Source organism: Cuculus canorus, chromosome 4 (genome assembly GCF_017976375.1).
Source record: "Cuculus canorus isolate bCucCan1 chromosome 4, bCucCan1.pri, whole genome shotgun sequence".
Taxonomy (NCBI): domain Eukaryota; kingdom Metazoa; phylum Chordata; class Aves; order Cuculiformes; family Cuculidae; genus Cuculus; species Cuculus canorus.
Window position 1 is genome coordinate 7,051,211 of NC_071404.1, and position 15,715 is coordinate 7,066,925.

The 15,715-nt window shown below is 46.0% G+C and overlaps 1 protein-coding gene across 4 annotated transcripts; it reads left to right on the forward strand.

Annotated features, from left to right (window-relative positions):
• Nucleotides 1–4,354: 4,354 nt before the first annotated feature.
• On the forward strand, nt 4,355–14,940 carry CD8B (CD8 subunit beta). 4 transcript variants are annotated; one of them, XR_008449471.1, is made up of 6 exons: nt 4,359–4,516; nt 7,316–7,666; nt 9,519–9,614; nt 10,129–10,218; nt 10,335–13,497; nt 13,585–14,940. XR_008449471.1 is itself a non-coding variant. In XM_009555990.2 (5 exons), exons 1-5 carry the CDS (start codon nt 4,471–4,473, stop codon nt 10,373–10,375), a joined length of 624 nt encoding a protein of 207 aa, XP_009554285.1. In that variant the 5' UTR covers nt 4,355–4,470; the 3' UTR covers nt 10,376–12,635. The 4 variants fall into 4 exon arrangements, 2 of the variants coding, with proteins under 2 accessions (XP_009554285.1, XP_053920241.1); XM_009555990.2 differs by lacking the exon at nt 13,585–14,940 and having other exon boundaries at nt 4,355–4,516; nt 10,335–12,635; XR_008449472.1 differs by lacking the exon at nt 13,585–14,940 and having other exon boundaries at nt 10,057–10,218; nt 10,335–10,388.
• The last annotated feature ends 775 nt before the right edge of the window (nt 14,941–15,715 follow it).

Sequence of the window (15,715 nt, forward strand, 5' to 3'; positions counted from 1 at the left end):
TGCTTTGTCCCTTATCTGTTTTTTGGGGGCCAGGATTAGTTGGCATTCACTCTAGACCCTACTTGCAATAAGTGTCCTGAAGAGGGAGAGCTAGAGCCTCTCCCCTCAGCATCCATCCTCCCAAAGTATCCCAATGGCCGCTTTACTCTCTGCACACACTGTTAGCACCTGGGTTTTAGGGGAAGTTTGCCCATGGGGCTCACACCTGACACTTATAACACACACAGTCCCCACCAAACTCCCCCTCCAAGCACAAATTGCTTGATGAGACGGGAGAAGAGATAGAAGAAAAAAATCATACAATTTGTCTTTCAGATCCATGTTGGCTTCTGAACTTCAAAAGCAGCATTTTTCCATGCCACAAAACAGCCTGCCACACACTGGTCTGTGCCTTGGGGGTACACCACAATGTGTCAGGAGCCTCACCTGCGATATTGTGTCAGTTGAATTACAGCTGTAAATCTGCACCTACAAAAGCAGATGAGAACCCCCTCAACCTCATCCTACAGATCACATCTTATCTTGGATAAGTTTAGAAAAGAAAACTCAACCCTCTTGGGGTTTTTCTGCCATTACACTAAGAAAAAAGGTAGTAGCCATCTTATTCCATGACAATGTTATCATTTTATGATTATGAGACCTTTATCATTATGAGACCTTATTACTCTCTACAACTACCTGAAAGGAGGTCGTGGAGAGGAGGGAGCTGGCCTCTTCTCCCAGGTGACAGGGGACAGGACAAGAGGGAATGGCCTGAAGCTCCGTCAGGGGAGGTTCAGGTTGGATATCAGAAAAAAATTCTTCACAGTAAGAGTCATTGGGTACTGGAACAGGCTGCCCAGGGAGGTGGTCGAGTCGCCTTCCCTGGAGGTGTTTAAGGAACGGGTGGATGAAGTGCTTAGGGACATGGTTTAGGGAGTGTTAGGAATGGTTGGACTCGATGATCCAATGGGTCCTTTCCAACCTTGTGTGATTCTGTGATTCTGTGATTTTCATCACTGCTTTTACTCATTAATGAAATATTCCAGAAGCTACACCCTTCCTTGGAATAAAATGGTAAAAAAAAAAAAAAGCAAAAAAAATATTCACCTGCGGCTGCTTGAGCCCTGGGGAGTTTCCATCCAGAAGCCCTTCATCCCCAATGAGCCCCTATTTCCAGGTCCTGAACATTAACCAGGCTTAAGGCTGAGCAGCCATCCCCTGTCCCAAAAGTCAGCCCTTGTACCCCACAAAGCACAGAGGGAATGAATTTTTCCTATATTTTATGACAAGAATTCCCCAGCCTGGCATTTACAGCCCAGCTGCAATTACCTCTGCTGCAACAGTAAGAAACTGAACCAAGTACTGTGTTCTGCACTTCAGTCACAGCAACCCCATACAACTTTACAGGCTTGGCGAAGAGTGGCTGGAAAGCTGCCTGGCAGAAAAGGGTCTGGGGGTGCTGTTTGACAGCAGCTGAACACGAGACAGCAGAGTGTCCAGCTGGCCAACAGCATCCTGGCCTGTATCAGAAACAGTGTGGCCAGCAGGACCTGAGAAGTGATCTTCCCCCTATATTCAGCACTAGCGAAGCCACACTTCAAATATCATATTCAGTTCTGTGCCCCTCAGTACAGGAAGGATACTGAGTTGCTGGATGGTGTCCAGAGAAGGGCAAGGAAGCTGGTGAAGAGTCTGGAGCACTGATGTTATGAGGAGCAACTGAGGGAACTGGGGTTGTTTAGCCTGGAAAAGAAGAAACTGGGGGGAGACCTTACCACTGTCTACAACTGCCTGAAAGGCACTACTCTATAATGATTCTATGGGAGTTTAGCAGAAATGAAACCCCAGACAAGTCCTGCTTCTTGTCTGTAAACACTTATCTTCTACCCCGATGCTTTGCTCGAGCCCCCCAAAAGCAAATACTTGGCTGTAAGAAACCCTTCATAAGGAGAATATTAGAAGTTGTAACGGACCTGGTGAAAGCACAGGGAATTGGTGTCAGTGTGGTGAGCTGCACAGGGTATGGGCTGAAAAAAAGAGGAAGGGATGTTTCCCCCTGGCATGGGCAAGGAGGAGACCCACAGGGTGAGCACTGAGATGGGGCAGGGAGGTGGCTGGGATGGAGACTGGGATCGTTGTCTTTCATTTCAGAAAAAAAGGATAAAATCCCTTTAGAAATTGTGCAGCTGAAAAACACAAGTACACCAAAATTCAGTGTTTCCCCCCCATCTTGCCCCTGCTGTGAGCCAAGCACTCGTGATTAGGAGCTGCTGCACACCAGCAAGGTCACCAAAAGATCTTGCTTGTGTTAACAGATCGGTTCAACTCACACCCCTTTTTCCTCCCCTATTTTGTTCCCAGGACAGCAGCCCCAAACAATGTTGGGATGTTGTAAACAGCAGGTGCTCTCCTGCACGTTCCCACCGTGTTTTTATTTTTCTTGGCGATAGGCTGCCAGACAAAGGCATCCTACCTCCAAAATGTTATCTTGTAAGAGCAACACTCAATTCTGAGAACATCTTGGACGCCAGCAAAGAGCTCAGTTACGTATAAGCAGCGGTTTCAAAAAAAATTAAATTTAATCCCTGTTCCAGCATACACAATGCTTTTACACATCAAATATTCCGCAAATATTCCTCTTTCTTTCCATAGGAGATAGCCTATGGGTAAAAGTGCTGCAGTGAAGCATCTCTAAAGCTGCTATAATGGCCCAGAAAATCCTCTCAAGCCAAAATATCTGCTTAGACAGACCAGTGTCACCAACTTTGCAGAAGTCCAGTGTAACACACCCTACGTCCATGGTGGTAACAATGACAAAAGCCACCCTGGAAGCACTTTAGGCTTATCCAGGAGGCCAGAAGATGCTCCAGGTGACAGCAGCAGTGAGAAAAGGCAGATGCAGCCACGGCAGCAGCCAGGGGAATTGAGCTCAGTTCACCAATATCACCATGGCGATAAGGGGAAAATTCACTCGCAGTGGCATTTCTCGTACAAAGTAACTCCTTGTAAAAAGAGGTGCCTACACCCAGTTCTGGAGACGTCCCAGTTTGGGAATGAGGAGAAAAGCAAGCAGGAGTAAGGAGGGGAGAAGTAAGGGTTGCTGCACCCTGTGTTGGGAACTCAGCTCTGAAAACGAGCCCTTAAAAGCACTGGAATATGTTTGAAAGAACTGGAATTAGTTTCTCCTGCCAAGAAAGAGTTAAGGAACAATTCAGCCCACTAAATTTTAGCAGCTGAGCCCTTCCTGGCAAGGCTTTTGGTGGTTAGCAACTCACTTCAAGCAGGAAATTATTTTAACCAGAAATGGGGAGGAGATATGTTAACAGCAACATGGAAAAATCTGGTTCAAAATGAACCCAAAAACTGCACTGCTTGAGGCGCAAAGTTGTTTTTCATCTGCCAACTCAAAACCCTGGCGAGGTTTTTCAGTGCCCCCACATGAGATCCCACCAAGGACACCCCCCTCGGCAGGAAATCAGCTCTGTGGAAGTGCTGAGGCTTTGTAAGGACCAAGAGTATCTACACAAGCTGGGCATAAGAGAAAACTGAACCCCACCTTGGCAGCCAAATTAATAAAATGAATAAATCATTTCTATTTTGTCCCCACTACAGCAATATTGAAGGCTGCTGACACCAGTTCACCCCTGTAATTTCGTTCTCCACATCCTAAACCCCAAGTGCATCAAATCTCTCCCTGCCAAAGACATTTCAAAGCCTTTCTAATATATTCTCTATCATCCAATTATTTCTGCATGTGAGCCGCACAGTGTCACAGCTGCCAACAAAATGAGGTGGGAAGCCCAGGCAGAATTTCCTTATTTTTGTGGGTTTTCAGCCACTAAATTTGTTTGAGGTTTCTTGCTCTTGGCTTCAAAGTTTTCTGTGATGCCTCACACCTCTGCTTCATGGCAAGGTAGTTCAGCATTCAGCACTTTCCAGGCCCAGAGAAAATCACCTCCTGCTAAAGATTCTGATGAAGAAAACAACCTGAGGGCTCAAAGTGCATCTTCTCCTTATTTTGAATGCTTTTTCATTTCAACAGAGGAGAAACTACCCAAAAAACATTCTTCTCTTCTTTTATTTTTAAAGCCAAACTCCTACATTTGTCATTTTTTTAATTGTATGGAGCTAGGTTAAAAGAAAGAAGAAGAACTAGGTGATGAAATATGAAGAAATCATAATTTTAAAACAATTAGGTTTCTTTTTTTTTCTTCCTAAAGGAGAGTTTGAAGGATCCCATGCAGTGCTGGAGAAGTGTGTGGGGCTGCCATCCTGACGCACACCTGGTTTGGAGGCTCAGCCCAGAAGCTAAGAGTCTGAGGCTCCGGGCGCTGCGGCGGCAGATGGTCTTTGGCAGCCGTTGGTGAGACATCTGCTGTGAGATGGTGATGAACATCCTGGGGTGAAGCCAGCCCTCACTGCCAAAAGGTGACTGCATGTGGAAGAGGGAAACCAGCACAAAATCCTTCCATCATTGATTCCACTGCCATGGCCCGGCTGTGGCTCCATCTCTGCATCTCCGTCCAGATCCTAGGTAAGAGGGACACATCTCTTAAGGGTTGAGGGCACACGAAAACATGCTGGAGCCTGTTCTCCACCCCAGGCCAGCACGTGGGATGCGTTCCACAGCATTGGGATGGTGGAAGTTTAAATATAGAGGCACAGTATGGATCTACAGGATATTACTGCCTATCACTGCATGGCTTTGGACAATGCCGTTAGTAACATGCTTTAGCTTTTCATCAGCACTGAAGTGGTCAGGCAGTTGGATTAGATGATCATCACAGGTCCATTCCAACTGAAATAGTCCAGTCTAGTCTATTTATAGTGCAATATATAATAATACAGCCCCCTCAGAGTCTGTTTTTATGCTCTTAGTACAGACAGACTTCAGGAAGCTGCTGACGGAAAAGTTAAAGTAGGACCTATCTATATTGCCTGTGTAAGGCAAAGATGATAAAATTCCCATCAAATTTCCTCCTAAATCTATCCAAGGACTGAATGTTTCCCAAGAGCCACAGCTAAAACTGATGTGTTATAAAACCATGCTGCCTTCTACTTACTGCAGACAGGCTGCAGGAGGTCTGGGTCGAATATATGCATTCGATGTCACAGCAAAGCGACAGGATTACACTTTAAAGGGCAAATTGTGCCACCAGTTCTTAGATGGAAAATATTGGGAGCTTGAAACACCTATTAAATGTATATATTAGAGTGGCAGCTCAAGTTGGCTGCCAAGATGATGCTCAGTCCAGGTCGACTGCCAGGCAGTATCCTCACCAGAAGCTGTCAGGACTGGAAGGTGCAAAGGGTTTAGTTCATACCATGTGACAGTTATCCAGCCATGGCATAACACAGTTGATCTGGCAGCAAACAGTCACAGGGACTTTATTGATGCCTAAATAGAGGTGATAATATCCTATGGATCTATATGGTGGGGTACCTGCTGAGAAAACCTAAATAAACTAGAGTTTGTTCTGTTCATGCAAAGGGAAAAGGGACAGTTTTTGAGCTGCTGCAGGCTGGTCTGGCCAAGCATGTGGAAAGAAACCTGTCCTACCCTAATTCCCCATAGTCCCCTGTGAGACTGTAGACCAGGAAAGGGAACAGGGAGGCTTGAGGAGATGAAGGTGCAGCAGAGGATGACCTTTTCTGCTCTTACTCCTTTGCAGCTCACCTCACTGGAGCCTGACCACTGACTCAGAGCTGTGATGATTTTCAAGGTCTTTTCCAACCTAAACGATTCTGTGATTCTGTGAGCTGAGCATTTTCCAGGGTTTCTTCGCATCCCTTCTGATTCATCTAACATGTTTCTCACAGCTCGAGGAAAAGATTTTCATGGGGGGGCTAAGTTTCCCATGTCCAGCAGAGCTAGACCTCACAGCAGCCAAGGACACCCTGAAGCCACCGCGCCCCATGGCCACACTTATTTCACCCACTGCAAGCACACACAAGCATTTGCCAGAACAAAGTTTGGGAGGATTATGCCCCAAAACCTGAAAACTATGTATTTTAGTAACAAGGAGACTTTTATAAATTCATAATGCCAGCAGATGTCATGAAATGCTTTGACTGCTGTGCAATGCCTGGATTTTGGGATTGCAATATTAGGGTTAATTCCTGCTCATCTCCGTAGCAACTTGACAGCAATGGGGTCGTCAGCGTGGGGATGGAGTAGGGCTCTGGACCTCAGTCAGCAGCCAACAGAGCCCTCTCCTCTGCTTGTGACCACTGGGGACAGGGGGATGGCTTCAGGGGTTCTTGTGGTCATGCAAACCCCTTCCTACATTACTGGCTTTGCAAGGCTGCACAAGGCTGTTTGCAACAACTACTGTAAGCAGCTTTGGGATTTTGAAGTCATACAGACATCTTAAGATTAAAAAAAAAGCCAAAAAATATGTTTTGTTGAGCTTTTTGCACAGCTGCAAAGCATGCCTGGGAAAGAGATGGGGGAAGAGAGAGCATCCTTATCTTCAAAGGGCTGTTTTTCACTTGGTCTCAGAGTATCAGCAGCTTTGTAGGACTGTTTTGCTGAACAGAAAGGATCACGAGTCACCTGTTATCCTTTTCACAAGGACACATCCTCGCTCACAGGCAGACACCGCTCACATCTACCCGGGCCAAACACGACTCAGAAAATTTCCACAAAAACTACTTAGTCCAAACAGAACGATGCAATGCCAAAACGAAGCTTTCAACTCCACCGTTACCCATTCCTCCCTGTCTTTCCCAGCTTTCAAAATTCAGACAAAAATAATGTCGCCTGAAAAATAATACCAAACTAGTTCATTTTGAGATCTTTTCTGAAGTGTTTTAGTCTTTTTCCGTGTCTGAGATGAAATCTGAAGTTTATTCATGTTGTTTCTGTTAGAATGAAAAAACCTGGTAAATAAGTTAAGAGGCTCAATAAAAATCTGTTGAGAGAGAGGTGAAGCCTCTCTGAAAAATGAGAGAGAAAAGAAAGGAAGGAGAAGGGTATCCTGCAGGAGCAGGCAGCAGTGCCATTCTCTGCACATATAGACCCAAGGACACCCTCAAAATCACCTGTCCATCCCTCTCCCTGCCACTGAGCTTGTTCTCTAGATGAGTATTTGCAGGGACAACTCTACCCATATAACTAGGCTTGACCAAAAAGTAGCTGGGGAACCCAAAAAAGCCTCTGAGGGAATACGGGAACATCCTGATAAAAATACTTCTGTTTCTTGCTCACATGGTCCCCTGGTCTGTGACTACTTAATCCTATTAAGCCCACAAAGAAAATCTGTACTTGGCATGAAAGAAAAATAATGAAATATAAATAATGACTATGTATTCCTGTCTCCTTTTTTTAAAGGTTTCTGTACAAATCTATTTTTGTCCCAGACTCCAGGGAATATTTTAGCCCAAACTAATGGTAAAACAGAAATCTTCTGTGAGCTGAAGAGGGAGCACACTGGGGTGTACTGGTACCGCTGGAGCCAGAAGAGGCAAAATTTCGAATTCTTAGTATTTTCCAACATATTGGGCAAAGCCATCTACGGCACGAACATCAGCCAGGACAAGTTTAGCATCCACGGGACAAGTGCACACAGCTCCTGCAGCCTGCACATCAGCCACCTCCATGCCTCAGACAACGGAACCTATTACTGCTCCATTTCCCAGTCCTCCCAGCTCTTCCTGGGCAGTGGGACACGACTCCGTGTGGGTAAGCATCACCTCCGTGGCTCCAAAGTGTGCCACCGGCAGGCTGTGATGAGGTCACCTAGGTAAGGAGTCATACGTGTTGATAGACCCTTCCCAATGCTGATACGCAAGGCTGGGGCTCTGGAGTTTTATTGGAGAAACCTGAGACCTAGTAAGTCAGAAAATACAGAAAATAGCTGTACTTCAGGTCAGCTGCATGTCACAGTCCTTTTCCCTCCAGCAATTGCTCTGCTGTGGTCATTCCTTGAACACCACTGTGGTCCTGGCATCTTAGGATTTCCACTGGAAGACACTCAGCCTCCAGTGTTTCCATACCCTGTGTTTTTCTTGTCCCCTCTGGTACCTTGAATAAGAGGCTGGATAGGTGCCCTGCTCAGCTCCCAGATCCTTCCATGCCCTGGTTCTTCCTCACCCTTTCTCAAGTGCAAGAGCAGCATCAAGACCAGAGGACATTACCCTTTGCATTGCCAGGGTGAGTTTGACTGCAGGTTTTAAGGGTGGGTTTGACTGCAGGTTTTACGCCTGTGCTTCACATGAAGGATTGAAACGGGGTTTATTCCTCAAAGCTCACAGCCCACCATTACTGGGGAATTTGAGCCAGAAGCCAGAGCTGTCTGTGGGTGGCATTGGAGGAGTGATGCTTTACAGCCCCTGGGTCATATAGCAGCTCTTTTCAGCCTGTTTTCCCCTTGACCACAGAGCAGGAGGTGATGTAGAAAAACTAAAGTGTTTGAAATGCCATTCAGCACTTTCTTTGTAGGATTTCAAGGAGACAAATAAGTAATTTAACTGTGATGCAGCTATGGATGCTGGCTTAAAATCATCTCCAGTGTTCCAACCTTTCTGGTTTTTTTGAAAATATGCCTTGCACCTTGGGCTGGCTGAGAAATCGGATTCTTGCTAGCTTGAAGAAAAGCTGATTTAAGATAAGGGAGAACTCTTCCTTGTCTACTGGACACGTACTTATCTACAAAGCAAAGCATGAAAAACAGGGTTTAAATTCAGCATGATCAAGGACACTCCGATGTAAAACTAAACACCAGCAGGTGTCTGGGAGGACATAGGCTTTGCTGGATATTTTCTTTTTTTCCTTTAGTAAACATGATAAAATAAACAGTTTTTAAGTTCCTTTTCTTTTTGTAGATTACAATATAAGGGAGAAGTTGTCCAGATAAATCTCAGGCACCTGATGTCTCGCCTTTCCATGTAAAATAATGACAGTTTCTGTAGGATTTTCAATCTTGGATAGAAGCAGAAAAAGTAGTTTTGAATCACGCAAAACTTTGAATCAGTGGAGTTGGAGCAGTCAGATATACAGCTACTTAATGACATCGCTGGGGTATTTTCATGACCAACTTTACAGAGATACGAATGCACTCCATTGTAATTCAGATACAGTATAATAAATCTTGCCCTCACTGTCCCAGAAAAAAAAAAAATCCAATTTTGAGGAAAGACTAAAGCAATCTGAATATGGAAACTATCCAGGGATGCCTTAAAACCTCCCAGTGCCGCTGAAGTCTCCCACTAACTGTGATTTTGTGCAATGCTGATGAGGTGATGCCTGGAAGTAAATGTAGGTTGAGAAAGTTTCCTTTTTCTCTGCCTTAACCTTCTGCCTTTGCCTGGTATATTGTTTTATCAATGCTTTTACAAGCTCTTTGTAACTTCTATGGCCACCAAGAGCTTCAGGTCAAGCCCCCAGCCCCTCAGGATAACCCAGCCCTTTACAGGGCTCCCTGGATGGCGCTGGTTTTGAAAGCCAAAATTTCCAGCCCTTTTTGTGTGCTGTTTGAGATCTCTGTTGTACTCAGTGCCATATTGACCATCCTCTTCTCCTTCTTACCCACCAGTTGATGTTCTGCCTTTGCCTCCGAAGGCCACTCAGGAACCAATCTCCAAAAAGCCCAGGAAGCACATAACCAAAAGAAAAGCTGCTGGCGAGAAAGGTACAGTACCGGGTTGGCTCAGGCTGCCTTGCAAAAGGGGTTTGCTGAGCTGCTGAGGGTCTCCAAGGATCAGCTTGAGCTTCTCCTGGGGTGGGGGCAACCACAAAATGATCTTGCAGATGCGGGCATCTGGGTCCACTTAGACCCACCACTCTGGATGGAGCTGACCTCTGCTTTTAGGAGCAGTCTCCTGGGATATACAAGGGTTTGGGCACCAGGCTGTATTTCCATTTAGATCTGCCTAAGCTCTGGTGAGCCCTGGGTGTGCAGTCCCTGAAGGTGCAGCTTCATACTGGTAAATTCCTGTGCCAGAGAGGACACCATGAAAAAGATCAGCATGGCTCATAGCCACATTCCCTGCAATGCCTTTGGGATGTAATGCATCCTTCGAGGGATACCCCAGGGTGATGCTCATGTCCTCCCTTCCCTTCTTTCCCGGAAGCTGCGGGGACAGGATGATGCCAGGTGCTGAGCTGGGAGGGGACTCCACACCGTGTTCCCTCCTGCCCTCCAGGTGCCTGCAGCCCCCTGGTCTGGGTCCCTTTGGCCACGAGTGTTCTGGTCCTCCTGCTGAGCCTCATCCCTACTGCCTACCGCCTCTACCGTAAGCATCTCACCAGCCCTGGGGGTGACGAGGGGTGTCAAACTTTGTGACAGCCCAGGAGCGGGATAGGGAATTAGGAGAAGGTCCAGGGACTGACGGGCATCATATCTCCTCAGGTATACGAAGGAGGCTGTGGCTTCGCATCCACAGGCAGTAAATCCTACCGGATCTTTCCATCTTGTGCAGGCAGGGAGAAGCCCCGGATTCTCCCCTGCACAGTTCTGAGCCCTGCCTGGATGTGACATGTGAAGGATGCTACAGGGGGCAGACATGGGCTTGCATGGCAGACAGACACTGCTTTCCTGTGACAGACCATGCTTTGAACATCTTTCCTTGACACAACAGCTGCCAACTGGACTGGGACGGATCCTGCAGTGCGCTGAGCAGTTCTCCATGGACCCTGAGCAGGGTGAACGCTGCGGCTGGCTCTGCGCTGGGGGCACCGGGGCTGCTGTACCAAAGGGATTCAGACGGACTGGAAAGATGCTCCGAGAGCGTCTTGCTTTTAGTTTGCTCCTGCTGAATGCTGGTTGGTAAGACTTTGCTAACTAACACTCTGAGAGCCACCAGCAGCCGGCAGGAGCAGGTCACTGCTCAGCTTGTAAAGGCCCTGAACGGGCACATTCATTAGAAACAGAGAATACATCACTCCATCATTTCGCTCTGCAGGCTGAGGTCTTGTGGCCGTGCCCAGTGTAGGACACAGCTATGTGACATGCAAAGAGCCACAGCCTCTGCCCGAGCAAAAATCAAAGCAGAAGAGCAGCTCCAGGGGGAGGAAGGCTGACAGGGGCTCCTCTCCCACAGGAGAATGCAAACAGCCAGGAGTGGGAGAGGAAAGCCAGGGAAAGCAATGGACACAAGGCCAAACACCAGGCAGAGCCTGAACACAAACATCGCCTCTGAGAGCAAACAGAGGAGACCGGGGGCTGGCGCTGAGCCCAGCAGCACCTCACAGCCGGCAAAAACTGCCCTGAGCAACCCCAGAGTGTGCTGAGCCCTGAGAAATGTCTGCCTGTGCTGAGTCCTAAGTGGCATGTGCTGAGCCCTGAGAAATACCTGTGTGTGCTGATCACTAAGCAATGCTCGTGTGCGCTAAGCCCCAAGCACTGACCATGTGTGCTGAGCCCCGAGCGATACCCGTATGTGCCGAGCCCTAAATGATGCTCACATGTGCAGAGCGTTGTTACGCTCTCTTGTGCTGAGCCCCAAGCAGTGTCTCGCATATGCTGAGCCCCAATTAATATTTGTGTGTGCTGAGCCCTAAGTGATGCTCACATGTTCTAAGCCCAGAGCAATGCCTTTGTATGCTGAGCCCCAAGGAATGCCAGAAGCAGGATAGGTTTCCCCAGGGATGTTAGCAAGCCTCGGCCCTTGCCTGAACCTGTAAGGCAGACATGGGACTGGAAATTCAAGACCGGACTTGGAAATTTGGTGTCTTGCTGAGCTCTGGCAGTGGGTGCTCGCTCTCAGACGCATCCCCGGTGCCACATCTCTGCTGAGGCTGTATCAGCTGCAGTGAGGACAAGGGAAAGGTGGTCCAGACACCTCCTGGCTCTGGCATGGGGGGAGTCCAGCAGCTACTGTTACTGCTGGGGAAGCACAGGGATCTGCTGTCCTGCACATTGCACGTGTCCTTGAAGCTGCTCGTGTGCCAAGGGCTGATGTGGCTCCAAATTCCCCAGGGCTGGAGCAAACCAAGAATGGCAGTGGCACAGCATCATCCCTCTGGCCGTACCTTCCCCTCCATCCAGGGCAGAGGGAGCTGTTGCTCCCCACTTTAACACAGTTTCTTCCAGATGGCCTGGTCTCAAACCTGGCCACAGGTGCTCCTTGCAACAGGGATTTCCCCTAAATGCCACGGGAATAAAGCTGGTACTGGACCACACCGAGCTGCTTTCCCAGGCTGCGATATTTACCCAGGCTCTCAGGCTGCACAAATGACGGCTGCAAGGAACTCGATCCCCAGAGCCCATCCCACCAGAGATGCTGTTGGGAAGGGGCCCTGAGCATCTCTGCTTCCAACACATCACACCAGCAGCTTATTTTAGCCTCTGTGAAAGCTCCTATGAAATAAACCCACCGTTTTCCTACCCTGCAAGCACTCAGCAGACAGAGCTTCACCCCAGGAGCAGACGGGTTTCATGAGATGTATGTTTTAGACACCAGCTATAAGGAAACCCCTTGGAAACTTCCCGTGGGCAAAGGTTTATTCTTTCTAAAAGAGAGTTTTCCCCTCTGCCTGCAGCTGCTTTTGAGATCCCAGATCTGTTTCCCATGCTTGAGGCATCCTGACCTTAGTGTCTATCCCTGCTTCCCCTCTCCCACCTCTTGCCCAGCGCAGGAGATGGCCTCCCATGGCCAGACAGCTGGGGCCGCATGTGGCAGCAGAAGGCAGACTGCAACAGCCCAATCCTTCTCTTCCACTGGAAGGTGAGTGGGCAGAGATAACCCTGCCTGTTCCACTTCTTTTTCCTCCATCCCCATGCTCAGACCATCCAAGCAGTGTCCAGTCCTTACTGAAACCACCCAGGATGGCAACATCTTGCCTTGACACACTTCAATCACCAGATTAATCCAACTCAGAGAGTCCTCATTCAAACAAAGCACATTTACCTCTTGGTTCTCTGCCTGTCAATGAATAATTTTAACAGGCAGCAAAGAATTTGCTCAGATCCTGAATTTCCCAAGTTGGCTTTCTTCCTCATTTGTAAACTGGAAAGAAAACTCTCCAAAACCCCCCAAAACCCAAAACCCCAGCATCACCTGCATGCAGTGAAAACAGGGGAGGACAGCAACAGTCAAGGATGCTGCATGTTGTGTTGAAATACAGGATTGGGCAGTTTAACAATGGAAATTATGAAAAAATTCTGGCAGTAATTGCTATGACCATCAACAGGGTGATTTAAGACAGTAACTTTGAGAGAGATTTTAGTGGAAGGTTTCACAACTCTGACAGCCAGTGGGAAAAAAAATACCTCTTGTTTCATTGGCTTTTTTCCCAGACCATACATAAAAAAGAAACAGAAGCGATAATAAACCATGCTTTAATGACTGAGAAAACGAGCCTGGTACTATGATATCTATAGCTTTTTAGGTTTTCTTTCCTACCTCATCACCGTGCTGAGAGCACAACGACCATAGCAGGCAAGGATCAAGAATGACACGTTACAGCAAGTGCAGAAGGAGGAATGCTTCCATCATGAAAGCGAAAGAGAGAGATTTCTGTGCATCTCTGCTAATGGCATGGTGCCCAGATCTATGGAGGGAGAGGTACAGGTAATTGTGTCACCCATCACAATGTCACCCCTGCTGTGACGTCCTGGCAAATGAGGGACCTTTCATTTATTCCTTGTTTCCTTCCAGGGATGGATCAGCCTTCTCCTCTCTCCTACTGTCACCCTCCTCCCCGCAGTGAGGAACATCCATTCCTAGAAAGGAAAACAATGGGATTTTATATATCATCCCAAACCCTCACGTGAGCAGTTAATAAATGATGTCACCTTAAGGGACAAAAGGAACTGCTGCAAAAAAACTTGAACAAAGACAAAAAGCCTTTGAACAAGACAAGGAGGCGTTTGTAGATCTATAGGTTTAAGTATAAAGTGTTACCCTTGTTGTAACCACCCCCGCAAATCATCAGGCAAGGAATTATAAGAAAGGTCACAAATTACACGTTGCAATAGTCTGTTATTTTTATGATTTTACTTTCTTTTATATCCTATATTTATATTCTCTATATATCCCATGTAGAACACATTCTATATTTTAAAAGACTACAGTCGCTCTTTCGACAAAGAGCGTATGCACGTCTTGACAGCATCAACATATTCAAGGAACAGAGAGCGGAGCAGAAATACAGGTTTTTCAGGCATTGCTGTAACAGTCTCCACGGTTTTGTAGAACTTCTGTACATGGATTTAAAAAAAAAACGTGTCAGCCTTTCCAGAACATCTCAGTTGCTGATCAATATTGGCAGTGCGCAGTTTTTCTTTATTCTTTAAATCCAGACATTCCTATGAGGAGAACCTGTGATTCTATAAGTGAATATAAACTGGGTGCACTTGAAAACATTAGATTGAAAACACTCCAGTGACCTGAGATTGGAAGTGATATGTGATTTTAAAGGTTCTAAATATAAAAATTCTGCAGTCATAAACACAGATGAGTTGGGCATGATAATGGAGAACGGGAGAGCAACATCTCTATTGGATGATTAAACTGCAAATCCCTGCAAAGAGAAAGGACATATGTATATATATGGGTGCTGGTTAGATTCATTCTGATTTATCCTCGAGCAGAATAGCTCTGTGCACTGTACCTGCTTGTTAAATATCTCCTCCTAGCAGGAAAAACAGATTCACAGCACGACTTCCAGGCATCCAGACCAGACTTGTTAAACAGGAATTTCTAAACGCTTTTTTCTGCCTCTATATAAAAACAGATACACCCCAGAAGCTGCAAAGAAATTTCTCAGTTTTCACTTGCTGTTCCTGAATGCCATTAGTGCATAAACACAGCCCTTTCGCTACCTGCGTGCAGGGGCAAGGCTCTCCCCCATCTTTCAGAAGGGTCCAATACACAAAAGCCCTCCGGCACTCACAGCACACGCCGGCTCTGCTATTTCATATATCAAACTGTTTACAGGAGCCTTAAAGACAGAAATACTTGATCATCTCCATTGACAGTTATTAATATAAACAATATTATAACCATATATAATTGTATATAGTTATATCATAACATATATTATATGTTACCACTAAACATATTATTTATAACTATATAACAGATATAATTTTATAATTTTTATATGTTATGCATTTTATATATATGGCTATGCGTGCTATTATATATCTATTGACGTTAATGTAGATTGACAGATACATATAGGAAAAACTACTTGGGAACAAGAAACTACCTACAGGCAGGAAGTACTTCTTGCCCACATGGGACTTCATCATATTTCATTCAGTAAATCAGATTTAGTAATATATTAATTTTCTGGGGTTTATAAATCTGAAATTGTAGGTTTTGCATGTAATTATAATTTTTATTTAATACTATTTCTGGTTTTAAAATATTCTTTGCTGAAATTACAAATATTTGTTGATATCAAAGTATTTATATTGCATGCACTCCTGTCTCCCACTGTCACCCTCCTCCCCGCAGTGAGGAACATCCATTCCTAGAAGGGAAAACAATGGGATTTTATGTATCATCCCAAACCCTCACATGAGCAGTCAATAAGTGGTGTCACTTTCTTCATTGATATCGAAGTATTTATATTGTGTGCACTCAGGGTGACATCTGCAGCTTCTGTGGAATTACACACAAATATTTTTGTGCCAGCATTCATTTAATTGGATCTCATATCAGAACAAGTTAAAAATAAATTCATATGCGTTTTGCTTCTCTGTCACTTTGCTCTGGGAAAGATCCCTTCCAGTTTATACATCAGCGGTTCTTTCACATGAAACAAAACTCTCCCCATACT

What these genes read in the sequence shown, in the direction of transcription:
- CD8B (XM_054064266.1), top strand. Translation starts at nt 4,471, where the DNA reads ATGGCCCGGCTGTGGCTCCATCTCTGCATCTCCGTCCAGATCCTAG. An exon ending in CATCTCCGTCCAGATCCTAG is followed by an intron (nt 4,517 to 7,315) that starts GTAAGAGGGACA and finishes CTTTTTTTAAAG; the next exon opens with GTTTCTGTACAAATCTATTT. An exon ending in AAAAGCTGCTGGCGAGAAAG is followed by an intron (nt 9,615 to 10,128) that starts GTACAGTACCGG and finishes CCTGCCCTCCAG; the next exon opens with GTGCCTGCAGCCCCCTGGTC.